The following is a 22,343-nucleotide window of genomic DNA, read 5'->3' as shown; positions in this document are numbered from 1 at the left end:
AAAATCATCACTATCATGTGTTTTTGGCGTGAAAATTAATGATTAACATTTTTTTGGCGGAAAACTATGATTTACCTTTTTCGGCGGGAAATCTACGGATATAATTTTGGCGAGAAAATTGCTAATTTTACGATTTTGGCCGGAAAATTATTAATTTACGGTTTTGGTGGGACAATTACGAGTGTACGTTTTTGGCGGGACAATTGCGAGTTTACATTTTTGGCGGGACAATTGCAAGTTTACGTTTTTGGCGGGAAAATTGCGAATTTACGTTTTTGGCGAGAAAATTGCAAAGTTACGTTTTTGGCAGGTAAATTGCGAATTTACGGTTTTGGCGGGAAAACTGAAAATTTACTTTTTTGGCGGGAAAATATTGAATTTATGGTTTTGGTCAAGATTATAGTGATGATGATGGTGATGGTGATGAAGGTGATGGGAGATGATAATGATGATGAAAATGATGATGATGATGTATGTGATGTCGATGATGTGATAATAGTGATGGTGATGGTGATGGTGATGATGATGTATTTGATGTCGATCATGTGATGGTGGTATAATGGTGATGATGATGATGTGATGATGTGATTCATTTGGTTTAGTATTTAAGTTGGTTTAACTCAATTGAACAAGAATTAGTGGATCTTGGAAATAATTCGGTAAATGTAAAAGACTTTTTTGGAGTAGTGCAACGCTTATATTCTTTGTTTGCTAATTCAGTAAAGAGGTGAGGTATTTTGAAAATGAATGTGAAAAGTTTAACGTTTAAGTAATTATCAACAACACGATGGGAAAGTCGTGTTGAAAGTATTAATGCCATAAGATTTCAAATTGTAGATATAAGAGAAGCTTTACTTGAAGTGGCGGAAAGTGATTATGACCCAATGATTCAAAGTGAATCTAAGTCTCTAGCAATGAATGAGCTTAGTAGTTTTGAGTTTTTGTTATCTACTATTATTTGGTTTGATATATTGCATGTGGTGAACATTGTTAGTAAAAATTTACAATCAAAAGATATGAAAATTGATGTTGCAATTAAAGAGGTTAGTGGTTTAATTTCTTATTAAAAATAAATATAGAGAAAATGGATTTGTTGATGCTATGGCAAAAGCTAAAGAAATTGCTAATGAAATTGGTATTGAACTTATATTTATTCAAAAAAGAGTTATCATTAAAAAAGACAATTTCATGAATTTGTTGGTAATGAAACAATATTATATGTAGAAGAAACATTTAGGATTCAATATTTTGTGTATATCATAGATCATGCTATTAGTTCATTTGATAAGAGATTTGAGAAATATCAATCGTATGAGCATATTTTTGGTTTTTTGTTTGATTCTTTACTTGATTGAAAATGTGTGATGATGTGAATTTAAAGTCCCATTGTATTTATTTAGAAACTAGTTTGAGAAGTGGTGACATTAATGGAGATGAAATTTTTCTTGAGCTAAAATTTCTCAAGGAGCTTTTGGCAAATGAAAATATGGGAGCAAATGATGTATTATATTATCATATACCATTTGATAGTTTTCCATATACTACAATTGCATATAGGATCTAACTAACAATTCCAGTTACTGTTGCTTCCGCAGAAAAGAGTTTCTCTAAACTCAAGCTATTGAAGTCATATTTGAGGACATCCATGTCGCAAGAAAGATTGAGCGGACTAGCTTTGATGGCAATCGAGAATGATTTTTTGGACGAACTAGATGTAGAAAGTTTAATTGATGAGTTTGCTTTAGATCATAAAAATAGGATGTCATTATTCACTTAGAAAATGCTTTTTACTTCATATTTTTTTTTTGGACCTATTGTTTTATATAAAATAGGACTTTTTTAGTTATGGCACCGGGTCTTGTCGTTGAATGAGCCGGGCCTGCTCATACTAGTATAAGACCGAATTAAGAACTTCGATCTATTTTTCCAAACCTTGGAAGATTTGTTGGTTCGGGTAAGGTTTATACTCTAAATCATGTAGAGTGACAACAAGCACATCGACATATATTGGTGAATTGTCAACTACTTGATCCTTATGAGAGTAAGTTTCTCTCATTCTAGAATAAGTATTTTTAATTAAAGTTGATTAAAGTTTTTCGAATATAAAAGTTTATGTTAATTGTGTATCTAGGAAGCGCAAAAGGGAGCTATGGATAGTAAACTATCTCATCAGAAGAATCGTGCTATTGACATTGACAAGGAAATGTATCTCATTTTTGCAGATTGGATCAAACAAAAAGTCAAGGTAACTGATTTAGACAGGATAACTAATGATTTATGATGCTTAGCTTTGGGTACATCAGAAAAAGTTGTGAAGTATATTTCTTACAATGTCAATGGTTTCAAACTCCGGAGCATAGAAAGAGATGCTGACTTGAAAACCCAAAATAGTAGTGTCTACATAGCTGCTGAAACTATGAGTTATGCTAGCTCTCGTGATCCTAACCCAATAATAGGAACAATAGCTTACTATGGAAATCTGGTTGAAGTTGTAGAGTTAAACTAATATGGGGTTTTTAAGGATGTATTATTTAAGTGTAAATGGGCTGACACTCGTACTGAACGAGGATATAAAATGGATGCATATGATCATCATATGGTGAATTTTTCATGTTTGTTACATACCGGAGATAATGAAGAAGATGAGCCATACATATCGGCATCTCAGCCAAAGATGGTGTATTATGTATATGATCCTTGCAAAGAGGAGTGGAAAATTGCAGTCCATGTTCAACCTAGAGACGTATATGATATGGGCGATTCAGATCTTGCTTAAGCTAACCTTTGTTTTCTTATCCCAATCATGCTTAGTCAAACTTTTTTTTCTCGTTATTGTTGTACTAAAGATTATTAAAAATTATTATGATCTTTTGTTAAATTTTCTACATACTATGGCGTGGTTACTAGGTTGAACTTTATATTTGATATTTCTCTTAGTTGTCTAAGTTGAAAATAAAACTATTATGTTTGCAACATAACATTTTTTCTAGTTATTTTAGGTGATATTTAAATTTACTAATTGGAAATAAAAATATACTAGGCAATAGTGTTTTGAATGACCGTCCGGCAGTGATCACTTGTGTTGGAATAAATTAAGCATTCATCTAACCGATACAAAACTCACTTGTTTTCTAACGGACAGAAGTATCGGAGCGTTATAGCTTTTCACGCGTCTAAAACCAACATGTGTAATCGATTTTTCCATTATTAAAATCTCCTTTAGCTTTCGTTGTAATGTTGGTGACCTCTTGGTGGGTTTCACCCTTTGTATCTGCAAAACAATTATGGGCTTTAAGGCCTTGTAAACAACTTTTGGTTATTTAATATTATATTCTTGAGGAAAAAAAGATAAATCCAATTCCCCATCGTCTTCTTCTTCAGCTCTTCACGTTTCTGGTTTTTTTTCTTTATCATTATCTCTTGAAGTTTCTCAAACTCAGAATTATTGTAGAAGAACGGTTTGGTTTAGTTCCTCTTCTCTAACTCAATATGAGGTATGTTCTATAAACACAAATATTATGGTTATTTGAAGTAATTGTTTCGTTTTTCTTTTGTACATATATAGCTAATTTTATATTAGATTACCTTTCCATAACTTGTTTGCACATGGGCTGATCGTATATGACCCAATTACTGCATAATTGTACAAATGTTTTGAATTTTAAGCTGAAATATTTGGGGATAATTGGATAATTCGAAAACTTGAATCACTCATATAATTTCGTCTTGATTAATTCTTCTATTGTGTTTGCTGTTGTAGATTTTCCAGTTCCATAATATGGTGAAAACAACAATACCAACCACAAGATAAGGAAGCAAAAAAGCACCATCAAAAACAAAGAAAGCGATTGTGACTAGTAAATCCAACGTTAAAGCAAGAAAGAAACCACAACCAAGTGGTACAGCTAAGCTTCAAAAATCAGCTTTAATACAGGAGCTGCCATGGAAAGAATGGGGGACAAAATTGGTTAAAGGAGTCAACTATAGGGCTGCACGTCATAGAGCTGTTGTCATACCAACTCTCTACGCTGATGATTTCACTCTTGATGCATTAGCAATTCGTGAAGATGTGGACTGACTTTTTCGAAAATGGGGATTACGAAAGTTCATTTTTGTGAACTATAGTGCTTATGAGATGCTTACTAAGGAGTTTCTTGGAACTGTCACAGTTTCTTTTCAGGATGCTAGGACACCGGAAGCCGAGACCGGGATATTAGATTTCTGCATTGGTGACAAAGAGTACACTATTACGATTCTGGATCTATGCAAGGCATTTGGTTTCAGTAATGATGAGAAGATTCGATTCACAAAGCGAAAGTACTTACCCAATATGGAGACAATATGCAGATCATAATGCTTATGAAGGTGGTTCTAAAGCAGCACAAATCAAGCATCCTACTTTGCGTTATGCACATAGGATGTTAGCCAACACTATGTTTTCTCAGGTAGATACTGCCACAGTCAAAGTAGATGAGTTCTATATCATGATGGCACCATTATTCAACAAAAATTTATTAAAATGACCTGGCATATAAATTCTTAGCATGTCTATTATGACTTTAATCAAGTTTTAAAAGTATAAAAGTAATCACTCTATATATTATAAATCAAAATTTTTGTTTATTGAGTTTCTAAACTAAAAGTTTAAGATTCCGTCGGGTTTCCAAAATGGAAACGCGAGTTTCTATCGTGTTTCTAAAAAAAAAATAGGAATCGTGTTTCTGTTATAGTTTTCCGAGTTTCCAAGAGTTTCTCTTTCCGAAAACGTTTCCGAAACGGGAAACGCACTTCGAAAGAGTTTCCATGCAACCTAGCATTGAACAATCTAGCAACTTAATATTTAAAAGGAATGGATAAGGCTTCAACTAAACAAACTAGTATTTCTTTCCTTAAATATAGGAAGATTTATTCAATATTGACTTAACTAGTTACTTTCCTTGATTTCGGGAGCTTATTATTTTTCTCTATTTTCTAGGTGATATAAAGTTTTAGCCTAGTTTATACAAATTCTTACACACGTACGTTCTAAAATTTGTGATTTTGAATTTATTTTTCTCTCACACAAATAACCAACCTACTTAAAAATATATCTATTTCTTCTAAAATAATTTCTTTTCCATATCCCGCTTAATTTTTATCCAAGCGGGAAATAATTATTTTCATATAAATGATCTTAAACTAAATAGTCTCAGAAAGGGAAACTGATGTGTAATCTACGAAAATCTGAAGGTGACAATGTGAATTGGTTTTGGCAATCGAATACTTATATATTTTGTAAATCTGTTTATTCACTGCTAACATGTTTTCTTTTCTATTTTTAACCTAGTTTAGTGATCACGATCATGGATTTCATGGATTCAGAGACACAACCACCGTATAATTTACCACAACTGGAAGCGGATCACATCATGCTTTCTCTACTTTCTCCAGAATGTAAAAGATTCCAATGGAAAATACAAATCATTGGTATTATTTAAAGTTGATTTATTTTATTTTAATTAAGAATTTGTTTTCCTTTAAATTGGTGCAGCAGCCTTGACGTTAACGTAGCTTTACACCAAATCTCTCTTTAATATTAGGATCCCATTTAAGATTGTTCGTTTCTTTGTGGGTTGCGAAGCTACACTAAATCTCAAGTTGTTGTTTGGTTCTTTGTGTGTTGACTTTTTAATACATGTTTAAGAAGTTAAGAGTAAACACGTTTCTTTATTTTCCACACTCAAGTAGATAATGCTAAGCATAAACTAGTCTAAGTCTCAACACATTAGAACAGAGTTTTAGTGTACTTTTCAAGTTGTTAATGTCTTATCGTATGATTGCTTTCCTTTTATATAAAAACTGTTGATTAATAGAATGTCGTGTATGTTAAATTTGATTTATTATATACTAACTTGAACTTGGTATCAAATAAGTATGTGTTCATTAACAAGATATGGATAGAAATATAGAAGGTAAACTAATGACATCTAAGATGTCTGAAAATTGCAAGACAACCAAGTTATTGTGCATTTCGATGATGATACCAGTCAACCAACTGGAGATTCTGGAGGTTCACTTGGATCATGGTTAGGTCAGTTAAGTACCGATGTGCGATTGCTACCGATTGACTACACTGATTGGAGGTTGGTTAATCCTGTTATAAAAGAAAAAGCATGGGAATTGATCCAGGTAAACATCTAACATTTATTTATTTGTAAATTTTTTAAATCATGTGATGTTTTAATACTAAATTTTGGTTGATGACTCGTTTCATGTTATGTCATGTCAGTCCAATTTCAGTTTTGATGATCCTATGATGAGAAAAGAATATGTAATGAGTGCACTAGGTAGCCGATGCAAGGATATCAAATTACATATTTGGAGAGAACACAAAAGAAATGATTTGAATGAGATGTTGCAGAAAAGACCCGAAAACATTCCTAAAAATCAATGGTATCATTTCGTTCACAAGAGGTTTACCGAAAAGTGGAAGGTATAGTTTTCTATATATATTTGTATGTTCTTCTCTTATCTCTATATCAAATGCAAGTGATTTCTTTTCATATATAAGCTTTCAGAAAATGCAAGAGCGGAATACAAAGAACCAAAGAAACAATACCATGCCTCACTTGTGCGGAAGAAAGAGTTTTTCAAGTAAAAGAAATGAGATTGTGAGTAACTTTAGCATGATATAAACCTAGTCTATTATATTTTGTGTACATTGTTTATGCGTGTATCTTTACTGTAAAAAGTCAAGATCGAAAAACGCCGTGTCGAGCAGAGTTTTTCACTGAGACTCGCAAGAAACCTGATGGAGGCTTTGTGTGTGAGGAGGCAAAAACACGTGCGGTTAGTTTTATTATAATAACTTTGAATTTTGATCAATACCTTTTGGAATGCATTGTCGTTTGTTGGATCTATTAGTTAACTATGTTGAATATTTATCCTTGTTTCCCTTTTGGAATGCACTTACAACGTTGATGGAGCAAAATCCTCAAGTCACGAGCAATGTTCCAGCTAGAAAGGATGATGAGTATGCTCAAGTGTTTGGACCAGAACATCCAGGACGAGTACGTTGTGTTGGTCATGGACCCACACCATCAAAATTGGTGAAACGCTCTACTGCAACAAGACAAGAAATAGAAAATTCTGAAACGGTCATGCAGTTGAGGACACAATAGAAAATTCTGAAACGGTCATGCAGTTGAGGACACATATAAACTAGTTATATCGAATTCTCACATGTTGTACTATTCTAACCAAGTTGTACATATCATTGAATCCAAGTTGTATATAAATTGGATATATATATATAACTAATGTTTTATGTTAAATATTCAAGCAAGTGTATGGGCTGCAAATTTTGCAGCAGCTTTTGCGAACATACCAAATCCAGCATTTTTTAACATTCCAAATATGAAGAATCCTCGGGTAAAAATTACTTATATAAGGGTCCGAATGGTAACCGTGGATTTGGTTGAGCGGGACAAAAAAATTGATAGTGCGGTACGGTTCAACTACGGTACGTGCGGAACAAATGTATTTGCGAGACAAGTGCGGTTGATGTAAAATAAGCGGTACAAAATTATGTTTGATTGGTAAAAATATATTTGCGGTGTGGATTTCATATTAGTATTTATAATTAGTATAATAATATATTATTTATTTATTTTATATTAATAAAATTTGTTTTATAAATTTACAAGTATATAGAGGTTCATATTTTTTTTATTATAATACGTATTTTCATAATAATAAATATAATGGTAAAATTTTAAGTACTTTGTTAATAATTTTTTTTTACATTCTTTTTTACATAAAGTGATATTATGATTATCACAAACCTTCATTTTATAAAAATTTAGACAATCATTAAATTATTTAATTCTTGTATATTGTTTAATTATATTATTTTTATTAATTAAAACATATGAAAAAGTGGATTTTAGGGTGTCTGGCACCATATATGGACAGTATTTATTTTATTGTGCATTTTTTGTTTCAGTAGACATAACAAAAACTAAAAGCGTTTTCATTTTTTTTTAGAAACCCGCAAATCAATATAAATAAGTTGTTTGGTGTAGTTATTGCGTTTTTCTGTTTTCTTAGAAACGTCCCGCTTTTTTCATGTCGCCAATCACAGCCTAAGTCTCTTAGATAAAGATATTTAGATAATTAACTAATGTATTGAATAATTTTTTTCCAGGAAATGAATGATGGTGCCAATGATAAATGCTAGATGCAAAAGAGTTAAACCGAATGCTTAGTCATCATTGATCATGATCAAGATATGTTTGTCAAAATATTTTAGCAACTTTAATTTATTTATGTTTTATGTATTTTCACGGTGGACTAGTTTTGTAATTCATTTTCAGACTTCTTTATGTTTACTTTAAATTTGCATTTTCGTTTTAAATTAATTATTTTTAATAAACTAAAATTAATAATAACAATTAAATATGCTAAATGATGTATCAATAAGATATTGAAAACACGTGAGTTTTCCATTTTTCATGCCTGAAAACTTGCCATTTTCCATATCAACACAACTTGCCAAGTCCGACGAATAACCATCTGGAAATTTGACCGCATGTTTCACACACTCCAATAAGCTTATTTTCGCTTCTTCTGTCAAATTATAAACTAGGAATGGAGCTTCATCCTTATTACTAAGATGTAGGTGTGGCCGAGAACAGAATTATGCAATATCCAATCTTGACATGATGTTGTCTTTTGATTTACCTTTCACACTCATAAAAGTATTCATGATGTTATCCAAAAAGTTCTTCTCTGTATGCATGACATCAATATTATGTCAAAGATTCAAATCCCTCCAGTAAGACAACTCCCATAATATGCTTTCCTTGTGCTAGTTATGTTCCTTCCCATAGCCATGCATCTTCTTTTCATGACCATTATCACTAACGTCCTTGGTTCTTGGTGGATTTGCACAATCCAACCGCTCGTAAAAAACTTGCTCACCGGTTAAAGACGGAGGTGGATACTCGTTAGAAGCGTCTCTTCCTGTAAAGAAGTCTTTTTTGTTCCTTCTTAATGGATGACCATGAGGAAGAAATTTTCGGTGGCAATCAAACCAAGACGTCTTCCTTCCATTAGGTAGACAAAAAGACTTGGTACTTTCCATACAAATAGGACAAGATAATTTACCGTGTGTGGTCCATCCTGATAACATGCAATATGTCGGAAAGTCGCTTATCGTCCACATCAACGTAGCCTTTAGATTAAAATTTTGATTCAAAGACACATCGTACGCATTGAATCCAGTAGACCACAACTCTTTTAACTCCTCAATAAGAGGCCAAAGGAAGATATCGAGACTAGCTCGCGGATGATGTGGCCCATAATTCAAAATTGTAAGAAACAAATACTCTTCTTTCATGCACATACCTAGGGGTAAATTATACGGAGTCAAGATCACATGCCACAACAAATGATTACGAGACATGCCAAATGGATTGAACCCATTAGTAAATAATCCAAGATAAACGTTACGGGGTTCTTCAGAAAATCAAGGATTTAGCTCTTGGAAATTTCTCCACTCTGCCGCATCTGAAGGATGATTCAACCACTACAAAAAAAATGAGTCTATTGAATCAATTATTTTGTATTTTTGTATTACTTATAAGTGATGTAAAGGCATTTTGTATCACTTGAAACAATGATTCTTAATTTGTCGATGCAAATAATTAACATCATTTCTTAATAATTGATGCAATATTTTTTATTTTGCATCAGTTTTTTTAATCGATATTAATAATGTGTCAGTTACAAAAAAATGATACTACCTTTCGCATCAATTTGTAAAAGTGATACTGTGATTTGTGTTGATTATACTTATTGATGTCAATTATTTATATCACATATGATTAAATGATGTTAAAATTAGTATCAATTTTGAAAAGTGATTATAACAGTTATATCATTTTTAATAACTGATTTAGAAATAGTTTCATTTTTAAAAAGTTGATATATTTAAAATATTTGAATTAAAATATTAACATCAATTGTTTGTATTTGGTGTTATATTTACGCCAGTTTCAATAAATGATTCTAAATTATGTCACTTATATATAGCAACGAGAACTTATTTTATATCATTTGTTAATTGATTCTAATATATCAACGCTTTTCCAAATTTTGTTGAAAATATTAATTTATGGAATAACAAATTCAAATGAAATAATTAAAAAATAAAAATGATATTTAAATTAATAATTAATATCCTAGAAAGCAAATTACATAAATTATCCTAAAAAGTATTGCAAATGCATGAAATATCAATAAACGAAAGTAGCAAAGAAATTTTGATAAACTAATGTTGATCATGACTAGCTTCTTCCATTAGCACCATCATCATTTTCCTACATAAAAAAATATATATAGCAGATTAGTTTATCATCTAATATTTGGTATCTATCATATTAATATGTAAAAACCATTTACCTGAGGAGCCATATTTGATATGTTTGCAAATGCTAGATTTGGTATGATTGAAAAAGCTGTTGCAAAACTTGCAGCCCATGTATTTGCCTGAAAATTTTGTTAGTATAGTTATTTTATATGATCAAGTTATAATCATACAATATAATTTATTTATTATTATTTTATAAATACCTGGTCACGGGTTGAAGTACCAAGTATTTGTCGGATGAACGTACTCATTGCCTTTACTTGAGCTCCTAACTCGTTCACTTCTGTCTTAGACCATCTCCAATGGTTTTTGCTATTTTTGCCTCTATAATAGAGTAACTCTATAATAGAGGTGACTTTTGCTCCAATAGTTTCCTCTATTTTCTCCTCTATAATAGAATATTCCAAATAGATTCTTTTTAAAATTTAATATTAACACCATCTATTTATAAAATTTGCAAATTAAACCATTTACTTCAACTTTTATAAAATTTTAATAAAATAGTTACTTTTATTTAAATTAAACATTTATTATAAAAACATCATATTATATATAATTTTATTTAAAAGTACATCGAATTATATAAAAAACAATAAGATACTAGATTCTATTCTATTATCATATATAATAAGGTAAAATAAAATCTCTTTTTTCCTTCAATAAAAATAAAATATATTATTATATATATATATATATATATATATAAGATTTTATATAATTTACTTTTGCAAATGGTAGTCTCAAATTTTAGAATATATATTTATATTAAAACCTCTAATAATATTTTATATTATTAGCTATTAAATATATTTATTTTATTTATTTTGTTCATAAATAAAAGAAATTTAAGATTAAAGGACTATTTTGCAATAAAATAGTTCACCTCTATTTATAGAGGAAAAAATAGAGTTCCTCTATATAGAGAGATAAAATTAGCAATCTCTATCATAGAGATGGATATAGAGGTGGGTTGGAGCAAAAATTGCTACAAAATAGAGTTTAGAGGCAAAAATAGAGGTGGGTTGGAGATGCTCTTAAGCTGAACAACCATCTCTGAATTTTCTATATCTGCTCTAGTCCCAGTTGAATGTCTTACTAATTTTGAAGGTGTGGGTCCATGACCAAGACAACGTACTCGTCCTGGACGCTTGAGACCAAATACTTGAGCATATTCATCATCCAAACTAGCTATAACATTGGTTGCGACATGCGGACTTTGAATGAGCAGCGATGTAAGTGCTTCCTAAAAAAACAAAACAAATGATAAATATTAAACTTATTTAACTAGTAAATCCACATAACTACATCTACATGAATACTAATTTCAAAGAAAACTAACCGCGCGTGTTTTCGCTTCCTCACTTACAAAGCTTCCATCAAGTTTCATACGAGTGTCAATAAATAATTCTGCTCGATTTGGTGTTTTTCCAATCTTGATTTTCTACGTTAAAGATACACATGTAAAGATAAACAATATACAATATCAGTATAAGAAATTAGTCTTATATGACAACTAAATTACTCACAATCTCATTTCTTCTCCTTGGAAAGCTCTTTCTTCCACATAAGTGAGGCGTAGTATTTTTTTCTTTTTGGTTCTTTGTATTCCGTTCTTGCATTTTCTGAAAACTCACATATTAAAATAAAATTATTTTCATGAATAATCCAACTACATATAAATATTTAACGAATAAACTATACCATGGGTATCAGATTTATATCTTTGCTTAATTGACCTAACCATGATCCAAGTAAACCTCTAGAACCTTCAATTGGTTGTCCGTTGCTAGGTCGAATTCCACTATCACTTTGCTGTTTTTCAATTTCCATACATCTTTAGATGTAAACGTTTTGTCTTCTATGTTTCCATCTGTATTGTCTTGTTGATGAAACATATATATATATATATATATATATATGAAACAAATTTGATTAGTAAATTAATATATAAGAAGAAATATAATAAATTTTCGGCTCTACAAGTATGATTACTCATGAATATATGATGTGAGGAGACAAGTATGACTAATCATGGATAATCCGTATTATAATCACACAAACATGATTGCTTGACTATCGATTATATTCATGAAATCTCATCGATTATGCTTCTTATGCTCAAGTCAATATAATATAAAAATGGAGTATTCCTCTTATGCTCATCTCAACAATCATATGATGTAATAATGACTTTCAGCATCACAAATATGACGTATCATTTTAATATTTTCAGTGCTTAAAATAAGAATAATTTTAATGATAAATATTTTTGAGATGGGATAATTTAACAAAACAGTACGTGATTAAGCAATAAAGGATATTACAATGCTGCGAAACAAACAAAGGACTGGAACGTTACGTATCAGGTAACGTATCATCTTCGTGGATTAGTTTAAAAGCAGCTTATGAAAAATTTAATTAGATAATAACTTTCTATAATCTAATTCAAAAAAATTACCTATGAGCTGTATTTTCTATTTGAAGCGTTTACATTCTGGAGCCAGAGGAGGAGAGATATTGTGATCTGTTTTGAATTGTGGTAAATTTTCAGGTGGTTGTGTCTGATGTGAATCCATAAAATCTATTATCAATCCTAAAATAAGGAAAAACGTATAAACTAGTTAGCAATACAAACTCTGAAAGTTTCAAAGATTAAAAAACCTATACAAAGTTAGAAGATCGATAATTAAAAAGGAATAAATACAAATTAAATAAAACTAAATTATTCTACATTGAATAAATCTTCGTCCTATATTTAAGGAAATGTTAAGTTTGTTTGTTTAATAAATCAAACCATTTGAGAAAGATAAACTCTTTCGATACATTTTACAAAAATAAAGAAGATCTCTATCTCTCTCTCGATCTTCAACTCTCTCAAAAACTTCAACTCTCTTAAGGTAAGCTTCATCCTACTTGTGAAGCTCCACTTTCAAGGTATTTCCTCGATTATTTGATTTCTTCAGTTTTTTGTAATTCCACCTCTTTCAGAAAATTCTTAAAATATGTAAATTTTAATTAAATTATCCTTAACTATGTAATCTATTTTAATATTAATATTTGGTTATTTTGTGTATATAGTAAAATGGAGAAAGAAACAATTCAGTTGAAAAAAAAATAAAAAAGCCGACGATTTAGAAGTAGTTCTAGACTTGGAGCCAAAGAAAAAAGTTCAACATAGATTTGATTTGAGCAAACGGTATATTTATGAAGATGGAGAAGAGTTTCACCATGGAGTTGTACAAGAAATAGAGAAACCAAATTTTTTTTAACATAGATTTGATTTGAACAAAATCTATGTTTATGAAGATGGAGAAGAGTTTCAACCCAGAGATGGAGTTTTTCAAGAAATGGAAAAAGCCAAAAAAATTCAACATGAATTTGATATAAACGAAAAGAGTTTTTATCATGCCGATGATGATCATCTTGATGAAGAAACTCTAAAAGTCTTAAGAGATATGCTTAGAATTTACGTGCCATATTACTTTAAATGAAGAATAAAAGATATTTTTTTAGTTTGAATAATTACTAGTGTTTGTTCATTCTCGATATTTCTGATCAAATGCTTTCCAAGCGTCTCCGTGTCTTGGATGTCGAAGCTTGCCATCATTGTTAGTAGCAGTTGCATGCCATCTCATGTGAGTAGCAGTTTTCGATGACATGAATAAGCGTTGCAGTTTCGGCTTTAAAGGAAAATAACGCAAAACTTTTGCAGAAGTTTTGTTTTTTTTTGTTATCTGATCCAGATACCGTACCCTCTGCAGATAAATTTTGTTTCCAACGAGAAATTTTACAAACTTTACAAGTCTCCCTTTCTGCATATGCCTCCAAAAATAACATGCAATCATTTGGACATGCATGAATTGACTCGTAACTCAATCCTAATTTATGAATAACTTTCTTCATGTCATAAATGAACTTGAAAACTTGGCATGTATAAATGCTTCTTTCAGCAAATCAAGCACCATAGATATTCCCTTGTCACTTATCCCACACATACACTTGATATGGTATAATTTCCAATATATAAGACAACTTTGTGAACTTGGTGCATCCATCATATAGATCTTGATTAAAATCAGCAAGCAGCTCATCAAAATTTTCTTCTTTTCCTAAATTTCCACTTGAAGTTGATGGTCTATCAGTGTGCACAGGCTGCTCGCACGATCAAGATTCGTTTTCAGCATACATATTAGTATCGATACCAGGAAAGAGATCATCCAACAGATTCATAGTTGAATCCAATTCAACTTGAGCAGTATCCGCATGTACTCTTGTACTTTCTGTGACGTAAACTTTGTCTCCATGTAGTACCCAATTTGTGTGAGAACTTAAAAAGCCATAGCATATTAAATCACCTTCAATATCTTCTCTTGACTTAGATTTGGTTAGACAATATTGGTTACATGGACATTTCATCATGACTGCATTCAATCTACCAAATGCAAACTCCAAGAAATTTTTTCACCCCTAATCTATAATCTTGAGATAAACGTGGTTTGTTTATCCATGACTTATCCATTAAAACCTGAAACCAAAAAAATCACAAACACAAAGATTAAAACTGAAACCATAATTTGATTGTAAGAGTGCCATGATTTCAAAATAAATAGAAAACATGTGTTCTCTTGGAACCAGCCATGGCATAAGATTATACCCATGTTGTATCTTCAACCCTTTCTTGATAACCAGCATTGCTTTGTCATCAGTTTACAAGATCTTAAAATCTGATCTTTGAGATACTTTAATTACATATCAAACAACACACATACTGTACTTTTACAAAAATAAATCATACAATTGTTAATACAAACATCAATTCTATGATAGGGGAGGCCTAAATTGCGCATCAACTTTTCTGTCCCGTAATCTGAAACGGTTGACTTGTTTCCTTCTGGTAAATAATCCGTTAAAATTTGGCAAACCGAATCCACAAACTTTTCCCTCATATTATGCTCCGCCTTGTTTTGCATGACTCGGGCAGCTAAGGATAACTTTGAGTGACCTTCATGACAACCATCATATAATGGATTTTTTGCACCTTCTAACAAGTCATTAAACTTCTTTGAATGGTTACGTACTGGTTCTTGAACATTCTGATAACTACCATCATAATGATAGTTATCATCAAAATTACCTACGTTATAACGAAATCCATCATTCACCATATCCACACATGGATCTTCTACTACATTACCCACTTCTTCATGACTCTCACTTATATACATCCAATCAGTATAACTCGTTCCTATATCCATATTTATTTCTTCTCCATACTTATACCTAACATAATAATCTGGCATAAATCCTTTACTAAACAAATGACTCATAACCCTTCTACCCGAGATAAATTTATCATTCTTGAAACCACTACAAGGGCATTAAAACTTACCCCCGTTACTTTGTACTATAGGCTGGCTATTAGCAAACGTCAAGAATTGCTCCACCCCCGCTTCAAATTCTGCTGAGAAATTCCCCGTAAATTCATCGAATCTCTTCTACATCCACTCCCGATAATTACCACCATTACCACCTTAATTGTAATTACCCTCCATCATATAGATAGTAGGTATATAGTCACTAAGTTTGGCGACTAATTATTTAGTCGCTAGCTGTAGTCATTAAATGCATGTTTTCTTGTAATGTATATATAAAGTCTTTCTTAGAATTGTGCATATTGAACATGTGCAAGACCTTATCCATCACCCATGATTCATCACCCATGTCTTTCATTGAAAAGCAATTCCCTAGCCAAGTTTAAACAGACTGAAGGATAGGGATGTCATTTCAAATAAGTAGTATGTCATCTACATACAATATCAGAAATGCAACTGCGCTCCCACTAATCTTATTGTAAACGAAAGGTTCTTCTTCATTTCTAATGAAATCAAACTCTTTGATTGCCTCGTTAGAACGAAGATTCCAATTTCGAGATGCTTGCTTCAATCCATAAATGGAGCGTTGAAGTTTGCATACTTTCCAAGCATTTTCAGGATGTATGAAACCTTCAGGTTGTGTCATGGATGTATCCTCTTCGAGATTTCCATTAAGGAAAGCTATTTTCACATCCATTTGCCAAATCTCATAATCATAATAAGAGGCAATTTCTAGGAGAATCCAAATAGATTTAAACCTTGCGACTTGAAATTAGGTTTCACCATAGTCAATGAAAGAACCCATCCCATTTTTTTTTCTTTTAAACATACAAACCGGATTAACCCATTTAAAGCAAACAAGACAATCTCACTAACACAACCAATCAACGTAACCAGCGGAAGACTTAAGTAAAAATCCAACCAAACAATTCCATTAAACCAACAAGATCAACTATCATTATTCCAGAAACAAAGTCATCCTAACATGCTTATAAATTCCATTCTAACATCCTAACAAATCCTACAATAATCTAAACACCAATGAGCGCCTAGATCATCCTCATCTCCTTGGCATGATTCCACGGATCACACTTTGCTTTTACCTACATCAAAGAAAGAGATGCATAAGTATTTCATAAATACTTAGTGAGACAATCATCCCACCACTGGCTATACACACAAGCAGAAATGAACACATCCAAGTATTACCTCAAACAACCACCAAAATAACACAAAACAACACAACGTGACCCGTTCTAACGAGTAGTGTCGATCGACACCATCCGCTGGTGTCGCTCGACACTCGCGACCATCCTCGCGAGAAAGAAAGTTGGTGTCGATCGACACCCTCCATTGGTGTCGAGCGACACTGAAACCCTAACATCGCCCCAGCCATTTCTCATCGACGGATCCACCAACTCCAGCACTCCATGCCCGATCTATCACCTCCCCAAGCTCGTACCCAGACACCATACCACATAAACAAGCATACAAACACAGAAATCAATCATCAATCAGAGGCAACACTCAAAACATGCATCAAAACCGCTTAGATCAGCCTAGTCATGCACTCACCTTTCAAAAGGACTGAAACAAGGACGAACAGAGCACAACAACAGCAATCAAGGACTCTCCTAACACCACAGCTACGAGATCTCTCTTCCCCAGGACAGAAACACCAAGAACAAGCCTCCAAACACTCTCAAACCTCACAAAACCTCTCTAGAGAACTTAGAAACTTTAGAGAAGAAACAAAAGCGGCTACCCTCACCCTAGGTCGACCTTTTCCTCTTTTAAACGCAACTTAGGTTAAACCAACCAATAATTACATGATTTTGCAATTAAAAACGAACCGATCAAACCAAAACATGCTGGTGTCGAGCGACACCCATCAGTGGTGTCGATCGACACCCCCCAAAACGGGACACGGGCGTTACAATCAATACCATGAATTTGTTTGTAACCTTTAGCTACCAGTCTAGCTTTGTATATCCGTATATTACCATCCATGTCAATTTTCGTCTTGAAAATCCATTTACATTCAATGGCTTTTACACCATCAGGTAAATCAACCAAAGTCCAAACTTTGTTTTGCGACATGGAATCCATTTCGTATTCAGCAGCCTCTAACCACTTATCGGAGTCAGGGCCCATCATCGCTTCTTCGTAGGAAGTAGGTTCATCATTCTCTATAATCAATCGATCATGATGATTCATCACCCAAACCCCATATCTGTTAGGTTAGTGACATGTCCTTTCCGACCTACGCACCTCAGGTTACATAGGATAGATTCTACGACTCTTCATAAATCTAACTAATGCTCTTCTTGAATAATTGGAGCAATCTCCAGTGGTTCTCGAACTTCTTCGTGTTGTACCTTACTTCCACTGTTAGTTTTAGAAAGAAATTCTCTTTCTAAGAAGACCAAAATCCGAGCTATGAACATTTTGTTCTCGGTAGGGTTTTAAAAGTAATAACCTTTGGTTTCCTTAGGATAACCAACGAAGTAGCACTTATCAGATTTGGTTCCAAGCTTCCTAGTAATTAAACGTTTGACATAAGCTTCACAACCCCAAATTTTCAGAAAAGACACATTATGAACATTTCCAGTCCAAATCTGATATGGTGTCTTTCAATTTTGATGGACATATGTTTAGCGTAAACCCAAACGTTTCTAAAGCATATCCCGAAAAGGATAATGGAAGATCTGTGTGACTCATCATTGACCGAACCATATCTAATAAAGTTCGATTGTTCCTTTCAGGCACACCATTCCATTGAGATGTTCGTCGAGGAGGTAGTTCTGAAACAATTCCACATTCGCTAAGATGATCACTGAAAACTTGGATCAAATATTCTCCTCCACGATCTGATCAAAGAGCTTTAATTGTTTTGTCAAGTTGATTTTTTACTTTATTCTGAAATTCTTTGAACTTTTCAAAAGATTCAGATTTATGTTTCATTAGATAAACATAACCATTTCTACTCAGTTTCCTCTTACACTTAAGCTCATCAGTCCACATACATCTGTATGTACAGGGCCCAATAAGTCACTAGCTCTCTCACTGTGTCCAGTAAAAGGAGCCTTAGTCATTTTACCCAATAAGTAAGATTCACATTTTTTCATATGATTCATAATCAAATGAGTTCATTAGTCCATCACTATGAAGCTTTTGAATGTGTTTCTTATTTATAGAGCCCAAACGACTATGCAAGAGAAAAGTAGGATTCGAGTCGCTAGACTTAAACCTTTTAGTATTAATGTTATATATAGGCACACTTTGGTTCAGATGTTTGAACCAAATAGATGAGGTCATCAAATCTGAATGTGGAAGCGAAACATCTTAAAAATGGTTGAGACTTCATGGGCTTGGATTTAAGAAAAATGGATCTTAATTGGAGTATTTTCAGCCCAAAACATCAAATGAAAGAGTCATTTTCGACTATATTCAAAGCAGCAGTTATCTAAGTGTTTTATCTCTGTTACATGCAAACTAGAGTTTGAATTTCCATTCCCAAGTTGTGCTGAAAGTTTAGCACTTATTATGGATGCATTTCCTCTATAAAATAAGGCTCATTTTGACGTAATGTCTTTTTCCGGATGTGGACTAGTTTAATAGTCACTTGTTTGACGTAATGTTGTTTTTTTCCGCGGATGTGGACTGCTTTAATAGTCAGTTGTTAGACGTTGATATTTTATAAGATCTCCATATCTTAAGTAACTACTATAGTTCATGATAAATTACCTAACTAGACATTGTCCATTGTCATTAAAAGATGATATTGGGCAAAAGACATATAATTCTTCAGAATTACAAATACACGGAAATATAAAATATAATAAACTTAGAAAGCATAATGTTTGGTATGGAAAGCAGAATACCATTATTTCCGAAGACATACTAAACTGGGCAACATAGATACATAATTGAAAACGGCGTCCGTCGACATAATAATTTACCGTTGATTATTGAATGACATTTGTCATGGGATACCGAATAATTCCCTAAACCTTTGGCAACGCCAAAATGTGTAGCAAGTGGGACATTTTATGACTTTGGTGCATTCCTCGCATACATCAAACTCTATTGTAGGAATATTTCTCTTAAATTTAGCAATCATAGAACTCCCTTGAATCGTGGATTGAGAACTCAACCGTATAAAATCATAGAACACATGTTTGGCAACAACATCTCCTTTGTCTTCTTCTTCTAAAAAAGTACGGAACTCCGTCATTAAAGTAATCCCCTCTTCCGTCTCACCTACACATAACACCAAAAGTGTGAGCATGAAACTCATTGCCATCGAGAGCTTCTCCTTCCAGAATATGTTACTCTACTTGTAAGCAAACATGGGAATGGCATCTCTGTAGTCCCCGTATTTTCCAACGTCTCTAACGCCCTCTAGGTACATTGATGTAGGGTTCCTGGTTTTTATGGTCCTACCAAAAAATGGACGAAATATTGAATTTGTTTTGATCACTCCTGGCTGCTTTTCAATAAGATGAAGAGAAGCTTCCCTCAATACCAACTCATTAAAAGCAAGAGCACATCCTTCTGAACCAGATGCAATGAGAAGTGCTAACTTCTCGAAACCGGATTTAGCAACAAGTGTGACAATGAAAATTGCAATATGATGTGGTAGGTCAAGGAGATTTGTCATTTTGTTTTTTCTGCTAGGTACATACTATGCATCCCATGTTACATATATATATGGATATTGGATTGAAAGTTCATTAATTATTGGGTTGTTGTTTGGTGGGAAGCAATTTACTCACAGCTCGTGACATAACATTTAATGTTTATGAGAGATATTCAACAACTTGTAAAGAACACTTACCAGTGATGTCGTAGACATTATGAAGAAAATATTTGAGAAATAAACGACCTAAATGATAAACGTGTATGGACCAAAAAATGAATTCTGACACATAGACAAGGTTTTAGTGTATGGACATAACCTTATAGCAAATATTTCATTTGGGGATTCTTATATAGCTTTTAGCTCCTGCGTACCATCAAGGACATCGACAATGTCCAGCATATATTCTGGTTTTGAGTAAGAAATAATCCGTGGACAGGAAAATAATCTGCTCGGGTGTGGAACTGATGTTCCCCGCTCTTGTACTTCTTCGGAGGGGAGTTTGGTTTCCAGTTTGGGTGGTCGACGTTAGGCGTGGTATAAGATTGATATGGTTGTTACTGGTGGAGCAAATAGTGGTTTCAAAAATTGATTCTTTTAACAAATACTAACCGATTGTCTACGGTTGGTCTTCGTAGCATTTAGAGGAGATGGGTTAGAGGATTGACCACTTTCCTTAACCGACGGCTGAAATGAGAAGAGAAAATGCTTAGCTAATCGTAGATCTGATGTTCGGCTTTGTAATCTAACAATCGCCCACCGTATGCCAAGTAGTATGGAGGGAGCTCGACAACATGCCGAAGATGCGAGATTCACGGGTTGACTGGGCGCTTTCTTCAGATTCTTCCATGTGTGAACCTATATGTGTGGACAACAGGAACTTATTATGTACATCTATTTAGATAAGGCAAAAAATTTGAACACGATTGTAGTAGATAATCATTGAAACGTTACCAAGTCGGTCGCTATCGAAGAGGTGGTGAACAAGAAAAGAAAAGAATGGTGTTAAAGGAAAAGGGGAGATAGTTACAGTTACGGCTAGGGTAAATAGGAAGAGGAAAGGTTTATATTTTTCTTTTGATCTACAATATTTTTTTTTGTTTAACTCCTTTTATTTAATCGTAGCTGATATTTTGAATTTAGTCATAAAGTTTTATAATTTTTTCGAATATATGTGCATGTCCACGGTCTCATGTCTGTGTTTTCTGCAGAAGCTGGATAAGGGGTAAAAAGGTTAAAAAAAAACGGAAATGGTATTTGCGGTAAGGGGTGTTAGAAATGTTATTTTCGAAAACCTTTTCTGAAAAGATGGTAGAGTGGGTAATTTTCCCTATATCTTATATGACATATATAATATATTATAATTAAACCAAACATATTATTGTTCTAGTTTGCTTAGGTGTGTGACCCTGTAAGATCGAATAATATTAGTAATGAACTTCTAAAGTCCTTGATCATAAGAGGCTTCTAGCAAAACATTATAACCATCTACTATTATTTACATTCAAACCTCAGCGTACAACTTGTACTTATTACAACTTGAACTAGAGTAAGTACAAATGATTTCAGGACATTCCCAACACTTTCCACCAAAGTAGATATGTTCTTCTTCAGCTGAGATTCCTTCCTTGGCTTCAAGAAACGCTTTAAAGGTCTATCTCAGTGACATCTATCATAAGCTATATGGGAGAAATAAATAATAAAGGTATATATGCAACATAGGGAACTTTAAAAAAACCTTTCTTTTTATGCTAGAGAATTTAGGAGATTAAATAATATTTGAAAGAGGGTGAGAGAACATACGAGCCGGAGCTAGAAGTGAGGTGTTAGATCTGGGTAAGTAGATTGTTTGGAATGGGATCAGACTGCGTAGTATGTTAGCAGAAGCTTGAGCATGGTAGAGATCAGTAACGGGTCA

General features: G+C 32.9%; 1 protein-coding gene, 1 long non-coding RNA gene and 1 pseudogene across 2 annotated transcripts; 2 read left to right on the top strand and 1 right to left on the bottom strand.

The window, feature by feature from the left end:
- Positions 1–3,381: 3,381 nt before the first annotated feature.
- LOC111832019 lies at positions 3,382–5,560 on the top strand. Its single transcript, XR_002835130.1, has 3 exons — positions 3,382–3,494; positions 3,761–4,445; positions 5,332–5,560. It is a non-coding gene; the product is annotated as an uncharacterized LOC111832019 (long non-coding RNA).
- Positions 5,561–5,870: 310 nt separating this feature from the next.
- On the top strand, positions 5,871–7,260 carry LOC17894255 (annotated as a pseudogene).
- Positions 7,261–10,328: 3,068 nt separating this feature from the next.
- LOC111832134 lies at positions 10,329–15,666 on the bottom strand. The gene is made up of 8 exons (XM_023788472.1): positions 15,334–15,666; positions 12,113–12,223; positions 11,938–12,033; positions 11,751–11,852; positions 11,449–11,654; positions 10,615–10,702; positions 10,444–10,530; positions 10,329–10,361 (listed from the first exon to the last, which is right to left on the bottom strand). Exons 1-8 carry the CDS (start codon positions 15,664–15,666, stop codon positions 10,329–10,331), a joined length of 1,056 nt encoding a protein of 351 aa, XP_023644240.1.
- Positions 15,667–22,343: the final 6,677 nt, after the last annotated feature.

The sequence above is a fragment of the Capsella rubella genome, unplaced genomic scaffold (genome assembly GCF_000375325.1).
Source record: "Capsella rubella cultivar Monte Gargano unplaced genomic scaffold, Caprub1_0 scaffold_2, whole genome shotgun sequence".
NCBI classification, from domain to species: Eukaryota; Viridiplantae; Streptophyta; class Magnoliopsida; order Brassicales; family Brassicaceae; genus Capsella; species Capsella rubella.
Note: the sequence above shows the minus strand (reverse complement) of the source record. Positions and strands in the feature narration are given on the sequence as shown.

What these genes read in the sequence shown, in the direction of transcription:
- LOC111832134 (XM_023788472.1), bottom strand. Translation starts at nt 15,666, where the DNA reads ATGGATATAGGAACGAGTTATACTGATTGGATGTATATAAGTGAGAGT. An exon ending in AGGAAGCGAAAACACGCGCG is followed by an intron (nt 11,655 to 11,750) that starts GTTAGTTTTCTT and finishes TTGTTTTTTTAG; the next exon opens with GAAGCACTTACATCGCTGCT. An exon ending in TCAGAGATGGTTGTTCAGCT is followed by an intron (nt 10,703 to 11,448) that starts TAAGAGCATCTC and finishes TTGGAGATGGTC; the next exon opens with TAAGACAGAAGTGAACGAGT.